Source organism: Manis pentadactyla, chromosome 9 (genome assembly GCF_030020395.1).
Source record: "Manis pentadactyla isolate mManPen7 chromosome 9, mManPen7.hap1, whole genome shotgun sequence".
Lineage (NCBI taxonomy): Eukaryota > Metazoa > Chordata > Mammalia > Pholidota > Manidae > Manis > Manis pentadactyla.
The window spans coordinates 124719351-124732082 of NC_080027.1; the positions used below are offsets into that span (position 1 = coordinate 124719351).

General features: G+C 40.4%; 1 protein-coding gene across 9 annotated transcripts in view; it reads right to left on the reverse strand.

Annotated features, from left to right (window-relative positions):
* PPP1R12B (protein phosphatase 1 regulatory subunit 12B) overlaps positions 1-12732 on the reverse strand; it is a 223580-nt gene that overhangs the window by 37934 nt on the left and 172914 nt on the right. The window contains exon 1 of one of the 9 annotated variants that reach the window (XM_036909564.2): positions 8703-9857. The exons of the other annotated variants lie outside the window; for them this stretch is intronic. Coding sequence (XP_036765459.2) covers positions 8703-8804 — 102 coding nt within the window. The 5' untranslated portion in view covers positions 8805-9857. Of the gene's footprint in view, positions 1-8702; positions 9858-12732 lie in introns of those variants that run through there. 9 annotated transcript variants of the gene reach the window in all.

A 12732-nucleotide genomic window follows, 5' to 3' on the forward strand; every position in this document is an offset into this window, starting at 1 on the left:
TAGTTAATACATAAGGAACAAAAACCAATAGGAAAGTCAAGAAATATAGTACTCAGTTTATATTTCTGAAAAATCTCATTGCTAGATTGAGACTACCCTAGAATTTAGTATTGTATGTAATGTCACCTGACATATTCTAGTACTTCTTCTCAATATATTTTAAAAGATAAACAATTGTTTATTAAATTTTAGAAGTAGACTCATCTATTGTAATATCCATAGACCATGTTACCTAAAATACAGCTCTTATTTTCTATGCAGGGCTGTACCTGTTCTTTGTGGATATTCCCAGCTTCTAAGCAATTTCTAGATTTTTTGGGAAGTCACAAAACATACTTATTGTAGAAGGAAATAAATGACTATACTAAGGCCTCCCTAAGATATCTAAGGCAAGCCATTTTATATTTAAAGATAATTTATGAACTCTTACGATCCATCAATACATATTCAGACTCAGGCATATGCTCTGTCCAGCCTTTCACATGCCGCACTCCGTCTATGAGGAGAAGACCAAGAAGAACAAGTAGCTCTAAACATGTGGTTCTAACACATGGGTCACATTTTTTTTACATTTAACATATATTTTTACTTTCCCCAAAGCTCAGAGTTTCTTCCTAAATTATTCTGTGAACTTTCCCTCCTTTAAAATAGGTTTTACTGTCACCATCTTTCTTTTCAAAATGGATTTAATAGTTAGGGATGTCAGCGACGATCCAGGAGCTGCTGAATGGAGACACGGCCGCTTCGCCGGGCTGATGACACAGCTTACCGGCTAAGCTGGAGCCTGGCTGCTGGCTCCAGCACCTACTTGTTATGTGATCTTAGATAATTATTTCTCTCTGCCTCAATGTCCTCAATTGGTAAAATGGGGGAAACAGTACTGGCCATATAAGATTATAAAAAACACTAAATGAGATGACAAATCTAAGTGCTCAGTACAGCACCTGGCATATAGTAAACGTTCTATAGATACTAGCTATTGATATTACTACAGATTTCTCTGTTTTTCAATCTCTCTCCTCTCCCTCTTTAGCCCTTTGGCTCTGCCAGTACTTGCTGGCTCAAGAGGAATAAGCTCAAACAAATTCCTTGGCACTCAAGTAAAGAAAGGGTTTTGATTATTTGTAGATTTTAATTACCCAGGTTAATTCCTACTTATCTTTCCTAACCTACAGACATTGAGGGTTGTTATTTTACTGCCTCGATAGTTATACTCTCTGCCAAATAACCAACCAAATGAAGTTGATTTTGGAAACCAATACAATGATGTGACAACTCCTATATGAAAATGTTGCTTTCAGATGAACCATGAAGATGTGAAAGTCCACACACACTTTTAGTACCTTGATCTAATCTCTCCCTGGTAGAATTCCCTGCATCGTGTAACCAAAGAAGGCTGCTGAGTTTGGGACTGTGATGAGAATTAAGACCCCAGTTGTGGATGACCACCACCCACTGCATAATAAACAGCTTAAGAACAAAACCAAAAGGGGCTGAGAAAGAATAAAAGGCAGGTGAAAGCCAATTCCAGTCATTGCCCTTTAGTCTTCTACTATAATTGTCAGCTCACCCAAGCATTATGAGATTGAGAAAAAGAAAGAAAAAAGTATTCTGAATAATCTCAGAATTTTTTCAGATTTGAAAAACCATCCCTGGTTGCACAGCTGGCTATATAAATAAAACTAGAACCCTAAGCTCTTAACTCGTCTGGCCCTAAACTGACCTCCTACATTTCTGGATTCTTTGACAACTGAAGCTTGTTGCTGTAACATAAAATTGCCTAAAATACCTCCAAGCAGACAAGCAAGAGACATTCTGTCCCCCCTTTACAAGGGGCCAGCGGCAATGGGACAGGAAGGCCACTGGAAGCGGCAGTACCCCTCCTACTCGCTGTTATTTCCCCAAGGTTTTATTCTCAGCTTTTTCTTCACGCTACTCCCTAGACAACCTCAGCACTACCATGGCTTAGTCATAAATATCAGTGTTTTCAGCCCATAATTTTCTCCTTAAGTTCGGACCCACTACTTTCTAGATATCACTACCTGAATGTCCCAAAGTACCTCTAACTCAACATATCTAGAAGCGAAACCACTTCCCCACTCAACACCCTTTCTGCCTCCTGTGCCAACTACGTTTCATCATGTCACTTTCTACCTAGTCATCTAAACCAGAGACCTTGGAGTCAATCTTGACTCTGCCCTCTCCCAGGCTCACCCCTGTCCCCATTCTATCAATCCCCAAGTCTTGTCAATTCTACCTTCTAAACAGTGGATGTTTCTCTGTTCAGGTCTTTATGATTTCTCACCTAGAACTGCAGTCAAGGCCAACTGACCTTATATTCCCAAGACACTCCCTCTATAGTCCAGCCTCAGCAGCAACCAGAGATATTTCTCCAATAAGCAATTCTGATTGCAGCAACTTCACCTCAACTTTTCAATCCCTCATCTAAGGGATAACTCCCCAAATCCTTAGAATGACATACTAAGCCCCACATGACCTGGCTCCTAATATGTCTCCAGCTTCATTTCCTGTTTTACTCCTAAATCAGTCTTTATTCCAGCCACACTGATCTGTAGCTCTCAAAATACTACACTTTCTCACTCATTTTTCCCACCTTTGTAATGCACTGTTTCCTTTTTTAATTTAAGTATAGTTGATATACAATATTATATTGGTTTCAAGTATACAAAATAGTGATTTGACAGTTATCTACATTACTAAATGCTCACTCCACTAGTGTAGTTACTATCTGTCAAAATGGAAAGATGTTACAAACTATTGACTATATTCTCTACACTGTACTTTCACTCCCATAACTAATTTATATTATGATTGAGATTTTGTGCCTCTTTATCCCCTTCACCTACTATTTCACCCACTTCCCACCCCTTCCCCCATGGTAATCACTAGTCATTTCATAGTGTCTATAAGTCTATTTCTGTTTAGTAAGTTTTCTTTTGTTTTAGATTCCACATATAAGTGAAATCATATGGTATTTGTCTTTCTCCACCTGGCTTATTTCACTTAACATAATACCCTCTACATCCACCCATGTTGTTGCAAATGCAAGATTTCTTTCTTCTTTATTACTGAATAATATTCCATTTCATGTACCTATCATCTTCTTTATCCATTCATCTATTGATGGACATTTTGGTTGCTTCCATATCTTCGCTATGGTAAATAATGTGGCAATAAACATAGGGGTGCATATATCTTTTTGGATCAGTGATTCTGTTTTCCTCGAGTAGAATTACTGGGTCATATGGTATTTCTATTTTTAATTTTTTGAGGGACCTCTGTACTGCTTTCCATAGAGGCCAGGCCAATGTACATTCCTACCAACTGCACTGTCCCCTTTTTTGCCCACCCAGCTTCTACTGTCTTTTAAACATCAGGCTAATGCATGTCCCACTTGACTGATCTCCCAAAACATAAAAGACCCTATACCTATGTATCTTTTCTAGAAAATTCACCCCCCCTTTGTTGTAACTCTTGATTTTCTTTTTTTTACCTCCTCAATTAGACTGTCAATTCTTTGAGGGTAGAGGCTATGTCTTTCATTTCTGAATTCCAGTGTCTACTAACTTAGCAAGTGCTCATGGAATGTAAACTGTGGGAGGATTTAAAGTCGGGTAGGTGGCTTTGACAAACCTTTATCACAGAATCAGAAAATCAGAGGGCCATGGGCAAGGAAGGGTTTGCATCTTTGCGGACTTGTATCACGTGGGAACTCCAAGAAAGAACTGATGCCTCTGGGACTCCCAGAGCCTCTGTCTAGCGAACCACGACTTCAAGTGCTAACCAGTGAGCTTCACGCAGGACATGCGCTAATGAGTCCACCGTCCATCTCGGATTCGTGCAATGGCTCCAAACTGGGAAGGTGCTTTCATTCCTGTGGGTTCTACTCTCAGAAGATTCCCTGGGCTAAAGAATTACTGCTTATTAACTCTTCCTGAGGGCATTAAAAAAAAAACCTGATATATAAATGGTTTTAATTAGAGAGAAAAAAATGGTTAACAGATTGCACCCTTAATTAGCGTCATTCACCTAGACAAATGTTCCTCATTCCGTGACAATGGGCTATACAGTGCAGTAAAAAATGAATTCCAGGTTGGTAGCTCCCCGATGCAGTATGAGAGGTGCAAAGGCTGAGATAACACGGTGAAGAACTGCTTGGTGCTTGCCCCAGGAGCGCGGGAAGGGCACACAGAGTGGTTATCAACGGCCTGGAAGGCTAAGGGGCACAACGCTGCCTGTCAACCTAAGTTGCCACGAGAGGCGCTCTCATGAAAACAGCTATCCTTTATCACCAACTGTTCATCACATGTTCTGATTTGTTTGTAGAGCTGGTTACAAAACAAAACACATCAGTTATTTGTTCCCTTTATTTACATTAATGGCTGGGGTGAAAAACATTGAAATCCTTTTATTTTCTGTGGAGACGTTAGCCCTGAAGGAGTAGCAATCTAGATTAAATGGAAAAATGCTGCTGATCTTAGTTAAAGATGCAGGTCAAATTCTATTATCATAAGTACCAATCAAGTCAATGAAATCTGTCTCATTAAAAGATTCCCAGGGATTCAGTGATGACCCACTCACTTCAAGACTATTCAATATAATAAATATCAACTAAGCACTAAAATTTGGACATTCTTTAGTATTTTGCAATCTTTGGGCCTGTACTGAAAAACATTTTGTTAAATTAGCAAATAATAATTCAAGAATATTGTCCAATGATTACCTGGTTCTTGCTTTTAGGATTATTTAAAAGTGCTAAACCATTTAAACTGACTAGTTTTTAAGTTACTATAATTTGTAAACTCAAGACCCAGTAACATGTACACTGATGAAAAAGCAAGAGCTAGAGATGTCTAATATGCTCATAGTTGAGTATTATCTTTTTTTTTTATGTTGGAAATAATGTCCAAAGAAAGCTTTTCTACCAGTTGTTTGAACCTGGCACCTCATGTAGTTGCAGTAGACTAGACTATGAGAACAGAGGCTAAGTCTTCAAATTCTCATAAATACCTGGTGCGGTTCCCATTAGAAATGAAAGTGAATCTGGAAGTTGTTTTGCTTTCTCTAAGAAATCAGAGATGGGCTGTTATTCAGGGAGCGCCCTAATTTTTAGAGACAAAGATGTTGAACTAGTGTGAACCTAATGGGAAAGACAAAAAACTGTTTACAAAATTATTTCACTATTAAGGGTCAACAGAGACCAAAACAGCAATATTAGGGGCTTACCACTTATAATAGCCATTTTAGTGGGGGGATCAGGATGGACTTGGGATATTTTCCTATGGAGAAGAGGAGTGTATTTGTAAAAAGACATGATTAATGGTATAATTTTGCATTCAGAAAATAAAAAATATTTATTATTTTTTGAAATACAAGCTAGAGAAAGTAAACAAAAATCTTGGCTGGTGAAGACACACACTATCTTCTGCATATAAGTGATTTTTCATTAGGGGGTATATTAATTGCACAATCGCTAGGCAAGCATTAGATTTTTACATTATTAAAAAGGGTTCTAGGTTTACCAAGTACAGGAACACTGAATTACATAATATTAAAAGTAACAGATGTTGTTGGGAGTTTAAAAATAAAGGTATGATAAGATAGTTTGTTTTCTAGTCATTGACAAATCACCCTTTTTCTCAAGTTAAAAATAGTAACTGTTTGAGTTGCTGTTTACAGTTTACCCATACTGTTTCTTGAACATTTGACTAAGAGCAAGGTGTCCAAAATATTCTCCCCAAGTGAATAGCCATTATTTAAGAATTCCATTTGAGGACATTTCCTTATATGGAAGCATTTAATATTTAACTCCTTTAGCTATACTAAGAAAAAATCATAAGCTTTTATACTCCAGCCTCAAAATTTCATTTTTCTGTTTTGAAGAATGTTGTCTCCAGAGGCTACACCCTCTTTAACTCTGTGCAGCCGCAGGTAGAAAATCCTATGCGTACAAGCCACAGAGGTTTGGATGCAGAGAGTGAGAGCTGTTCTGCCCCCCACGCTGAGGTGCACACAGACACTCCTGGGCACCCTTACTGCAGAAGGCCCAAGCTCTTCCACCCTAAGAGAAATCTGAAGGCCCTGTAGCCCACAGGATCTCTGGCTTTCTGTGGTCTGTGGTTTTATATGCTCTGGCTGGGATGTGAGAATTAAGGTGGGAAATTTAGTACCTCCTGTCAATTTCTTCCTCTGGTCTGTAGACACAGCCATCCACCTTCCTATATTTTTCAGTTTCCCGTGTTCCCATGATATTTGAATATGGGTTCCCACAGCTGCCCAAGTTTTCTTAACTGTCATCTTTGACCCCAGCATGTCCTTGACCTTCAAATACATTTGAGATGTACTCCAGTGTTGATGATGAAGGCGGGTTTTGGAATCAGAGACCTGACTCTGCTGCTTAGTAGCTGAGGGATGTGGGAAAGCCACTCCTCTTCTTTGCATCTCAGTTTCCTCACATGTAAAATGGGGATTGCAGAACCTGCCTTGCAGGGTGATGGAGGATCAAGTGAGGTAATGAAGGTGAAGAGCCTGGTACATGTTAGGTACTCTGGATATAATGCTTGTTTTTACTGATATTAGACTGTTTGGAACACTGTCCCAACCTCCATACTCCAGCGATGCCTATATTACAGAAATGTTAATCCCTGTACCTCTTTAAGCAGCGACCAGTTACAACCAGGCCTCAGAAAGCATATAAGCACACCACCACCACCACACTAGTTGTTAAAGGCACCTAAAACCAGTTTCTAAAAGAGCTCCCTCCTTAGGACATGAGAGGAAACTTGGCTATAGGAGAATCTTAGTAGATAAATCTCAGTTTTATAACCTTTTCTAGTGTCAACAGCATGTAAATTAGTCTTGCATTTTGTGCCTCTTTAGGCACCACTACAGAACAGTCTCAAGCCCCGTGGACACTGGAAGTTGGTTAGAATAAGCTGATGCTCCTGTGGGAATCCACACCACTGACCACCAGAACTGGGAAGCAGCCTCTCATTAAAGCCATCCGCGTTTGGGTTTCCTGTAATCCGAATTCTCAAGTTCTCTCCCACTGTGACCTCTGTCTAAGAGGTCAGAGACGGGGAGGGGGTGGGGTGGAGCAGGGGTGGGAAGAGTGGATGGCAGCTGTTAGGACTGAAACAAGCAAACAGTACTCACTCTGGGGGGGAAATGCCTTCAGGCAGAATGGGAACGGTGGGATCTCACCAGACAGATCTTGCTGACTGCTCACCAGGTGTCCCATGTGCCCTGAGAACTGTGGGTACGGCGGCGAGCAAATGCTAACAGGGGGTCCTTTCCACCAGAAGGTATGACTGCATTTGATAAGAGGGAAGGGAATAGAGGGAAACAGCAACTGAAGTGAAAGCACTCCACTCCATGGACCTCCATTGGTTGGCAGTCACCAAAAAATACCCAGCAGCCGCTGCTAGGGGCGGCCTTCCGCGGCTCCTCAGGTAAGGAAGGCACTGGCCTGAGCTGAAGAAATGCCCCCAGAACTCAGTGACTGCGGACATACACTGCCCTTTCACAAAAGGCCCTCTTCGCCCTCTCACAAAAACAACTTGCAAATGACACAGCTTTACAACAAAACCCTTTTGGTACTCCGGTAACTGAACATCCCTGGCTCATGTCCTAGACCAACATGCCACATACCAAATTCCACCCCATGGTACTTTACACTATGAGAACGCCACCGAAAATGAAAGTGACATAAAAGAAATTTGATGGTCTATTCAGGTGTCTTGCAGATTCTGTCCGCACAGCTCCCCAGGTAAGGAAGCTGTGACTGCCCCTCTCCTTCTCTGTACACCCGGTGTAGCACAGTCTTGTTCCCTAACAAGGAGCTGCCCGTCTACTACCTAATATGCCCACTGGGGCTTCTCATCACTTGCTATTGGTAGCAGTTCCTGCTTCTGTCTGCTTCCTACAGGGGAAGACACCAAATTAAGTGCAAATGCCCAGATGCAAATCACTTCATCAGAAACACTGACAAAAGAAAATGGAGGAAAGTCTCCAATGGGTTTGCCTGGGTCATCACCAACACTTCCTACAGCCGGCTGCCAAAAGCCAGTTATTTCTTTGACTTTTTAAGCACGAAATTTCCTGATGGTAACTGAGGAATAAAACTCCAAGTGTCCACAACTCCCTGGCCATTTAGTGTTTTCTCTCTATCACTCACAGGCACACAGAACAGGCAAAGGGCGTACTCTCATACACTCGCCTCCACAAGCGTATATGTGGAACTTGTACATAATTGAAGTTTAATGTATATAGTTTCTTGGCCATTTGGAAGCTTTTTCTCTTGAAACATAGTATTGATCCATAAAACACAGGAAAGAGCAACCAGATATAGCTACAGAAATTAAGAAAAGCCCCAAAAGATATAGTGACAAGGAACTCTAAAATCTTACTGTCGAGCAGTTTACAACTGACAGATAAAAGCTAAGACAGAAACTGTAGTCTGACATTTAAGTCTGCTTTTACTTCAGACTACATTAAGTATTATGAACCATAACCTCTTGCAGAGCAGCTAACAGGGTCTTACAAATTTTCTATTTTTCCTTTACTGATTCCCATATGCTCTGAAATGCCTTTGCTCTAAACCTAACTCCCCAAGTTTTATACATATAAATCTCCACCATTGACACAACTACGAACATACATAAATAAAAAATGCTGCTTACTCGGAATGTCTTGGCAGTCGGGGAGGGAGATGCTGGGGGAGAATCAGACTGAGATTTCCTATTCCGAGTGAATTCTTTACTTCGGGTATACAAAGAGGACATGGTTCCTCAAGATGCAGACAGACACTCAACCACTGGATTCTTCACGCAAAGCTGGAAAACTGCCCTTGTAGGTTACCCTCACAGCAATCTCCTTTGGAGTGGATGCAAGACGACTTTGGATAGAGCTAAACAAAGGATAAAAGCCACCCTGTAAATTACAGTCTTGAGCTCTGAACCAGTCCACAGTTAGACAGAGTCTGAGAGGCGTGTTCCATCAATACTTTCAACTCAGCTTTGATCACAGGTGCTCAGGACTGTCAGCTTTCGGTGGAGGGTACTGTGCTGAGCCACACCTTTTATGCCTAGTTTCAGTCCTTGATTCTCCCAAAAGGACACTTCTTACTGAGACTTGTTCCTCAAAACCTGAGTCTAGGCTCCCGATGACACCAGATTAAATCCCAGAGGAAAGACGACCTTGGATTCTGACGGAGATGAGACTGGGAACAACTACCGTCACTTCATCCAGAGGAAGAAAGACAAATCCTCTGGCGGTCATGCTGTCTTCCCTTAGCTTGACTCCACTGGGCTGGAAGGGGTTTGGAACTGCCGTAATAAATGCAGGTTAAACAACTCAGAAAAACAAAAAACAAAAAACACAAGTAAGGAACCAAGAGTCTATGAGAAGGAAGCAGTCTGAGGAAGCCAAGTTTCCCCGAGTCCTCCCAGACAAAGCTGCTGTTACATATAAACACGCACAGTCACACACACATCTTTTCCCCTCCCCTCTTCTATTTTCTGACATTCCAAATCCCTGTTCGCCCAGCGAGGAATGCTGGAGAGGGGCCAGGGGCAAAGATTCACTTTCAACTGAGAATTTGGGTTGCCACTTGGAGGAGGAAAAGAAAGCCTGCCAGCTTCTAGGAATAAAGGGAGGCTCTTGGGGGACATGCTCAGGGGCAAAACCCACAAACTGCTGGTGTCACTTCCTCAGCTAGAGCAGGCAGCAGCCTCAAAGGCTGGCTTCTCCGAGAACTCTAAATATGAGAATGGCGGCTTTTCAACTTCTGGATTTCTTAAGTAACAAAGCCCAGACGTACACATCAGTCAAAGCACCTTCAGGCCCTCTGTGTTCAATTTTAATGACATGCCTGCTGCACCGCGAGGAAGTCCAACAAACTGAAACTGGCCCACGGCAAAGGAAGCGCTCTGAACATTAGAGATCTTAATGGCTGGATCTCTTAAGTATACAGCTTACCAGAGTTTTCTAAAATGCCATAATCAGAGAAGATCAAGATAGGTGAGGGGAAAGAAGGGTCAGAAATGCAAAGAGGAAAAAGAGATAGCGGGGAAATATAAGACTACATGACTGAGCTACTCACAGGGAAAATGAAGAGTTAAACAAAAAAGAATTTATTTGCTTGATGTTGAAGGATTTTGGATTTGGCCTTGAAACATCTCAAATTTAATCTTTTGCACTCTGTTTTCACCATTAACCTATCCAACATTTTTAGGCCAAATGCTTTCTAAAACAGTGGGTTTTATCCCCAAAGTAACAACTCACTTCTCTCCAGACTCTTGGAAACTCTATCTTGCCCTCTATTTTCCCCACATAAAATTTATGTACTTTTTCCTTAAAATCTTCCAGCATGCCACCCGTTACCCTCTAATTGTTTTGATTATCTTCTTTATTCTTATGACCAATTATGTGAGTAAATCAAGGGAAGTGACCAACTGCTTGGGGGTTGGTGTGAGGAATACAGGTTGAAAAGTTTATAAAGAGGTCCTGATTCGCTCCCAATCTAAAAAATGTCTTAAGATGGATCAATTCTACCACAACTGTGTCTAAAAGGCCAGTTATCTAGGGAATTCAGATCTGTGTGTTTTACATTTTATATCCTGCTTCTACAGTTAATCCCATCTGACATAAGAATGAGTTTTTCTCTATTTACTTCACTTAGAAAAGAGTACTGATGTGAACCTAAATAGTAATATCCCCTTAGCAAGCATGCCTGGCTAGGAAAGGATTAGTGGAGGGATATTTTTTCAGTATCTAGAATGAAAGTCATCAGGTTACACTAGTCCTTAAGGAGACAGCAAGATCAATTCTGATCAGCCAGTGTCCTGACCTGTTTCTGGAAGGTTTGTACAGAGATTTCATTCCTCACTGTCGCCTGAAGAGGGAATGTAAAGCTGTTACTCCTCTTTGTCTCTTTTCATGTCTACCTTATGTCTACTGCTAGGCAGTACTAACAATAGCAAACTTTCATATTTTATGAAGTGTTTTAACATATATTATCTCACTTGATCCTCTGAACCATGCTCAAAAGTCCATTACTATTACTTTACAGATGAGGAAACTAAAGTTCTGAAAGGCTAAATGACTTGGCAAAGACACACAACAGTAACGGGGAGCAAAACACAGCTGCCTAAGGAATAAGCTTTGCTTGATTGAGACAAACTTTTAAACGATCTGAAAAGATCAACCAATTCAAATCTCTCAAGATTCTGGGTATCTGAAACATACCCGTAATGTCCAGAAACATAGAAACAGAGATAAATCTCCAGAAAGTTAAATCTAAGCACTTCCTTTTGTTCACTTGTTCTTTCATATATTTAATTTTTTCTTATCCAACAAGCACTTATTGTTTACTTTCTTATACAAAAGACATTAACTCCCCTGTGAACATGGAAGTACCCTTCACATCCTGGTGAAAATAAAAACGGGATGGAGATATTCTTGGTCACAGCCTTGGCCTCTCAGTTAGGCAGATACAATCTAGTTTCCAGACAGTGCACCACATTTCCAGGACCATTCCCAATTTTAATGAAACGTCAGTCTACATTTTTGTCCACACTGGCCCATCATAAATTATAACATTCTGATCTAGGGAATACACATCACAACTCAGAGGGCTGCTTAAATAGATGGGTTTTCTGCTCAAAGACAACCAGCATGGAGGAATATCAGAACATAAGAATGAATCACCCTGCTCTTTTCTTCCCCAAGAGGATTCAGTCTATTCTTCCTCAAATTCAGGTGCCATAACCAAGGAGCCTGGCAAAGGAACACCTCAGAAACAGACTTCCATAGGATGAGCTACGCATACATCCACTTGTTAGAAAATAATTTATTACAGACAGGCAGAAGAGAATGTGCAATTCATCTGTCTTATTTCTCCAAGGTAAGATAGAGAAAGAAAGTTTGTAAACTTTAATAGATTGTTATAATTGAATTAAGAGTCTCAGGTAGTCAGCTCAACAGTCTCCAACAAATATAAAATCTATCAAATAAAGGGGCTCCATGTGTTTAATTTGTCTTTGAGCTGTTACACATTAACTGTGTGAGCAAGCCAATTAAATCCCCCATCATGTGAATCTTGATCATCAACTTTAATTTGCAAAGTGGTCTTCTAGTGGAATCTTCTTAGGAGAAGAAATTAATGAGCCAGTTGAATAATTTCTAGCTATTCTTCTTATATTTTAAGACAAAATTAAATGCTATGGTATAAGAGTGATGATATTGAGTAAAATGCCCTCCAGTGATGATTCCCAACATACCACCATGCTACACCTGTGGTTTGGGAAGTGTGTGGGATTTGAGGTCAGATCAAGGGTTGAAATGCAGACCCCTGCTTAAAGTGTCTGAAATGATCAAGTTCCTCAACCTCACTGAATCTTATTTGGCTCAGTTCAAAGATGGCGATAATAATGCCTACCTTGCAGTTATTACATGGCTTAGGACTAATATATATATTCGCACAGTGCCTAGCATATTGTCATACGCAGTACAGGGTAGTTACACAAAAAGTGCTTGATCATATGCATGTGCATTTAGAATATATAAATATAAGGATCTAAATGAAAATCTGAAGCAAAGAAGTCAGATGTACTCATTTTCCTTGTGGTTATGTAAAAGGTTACTGAAAGAGATGATAGAATCTCCTTTTTAAATGATTTAGGAAAAAACCTATTTTCCTTCCTTCCTCTT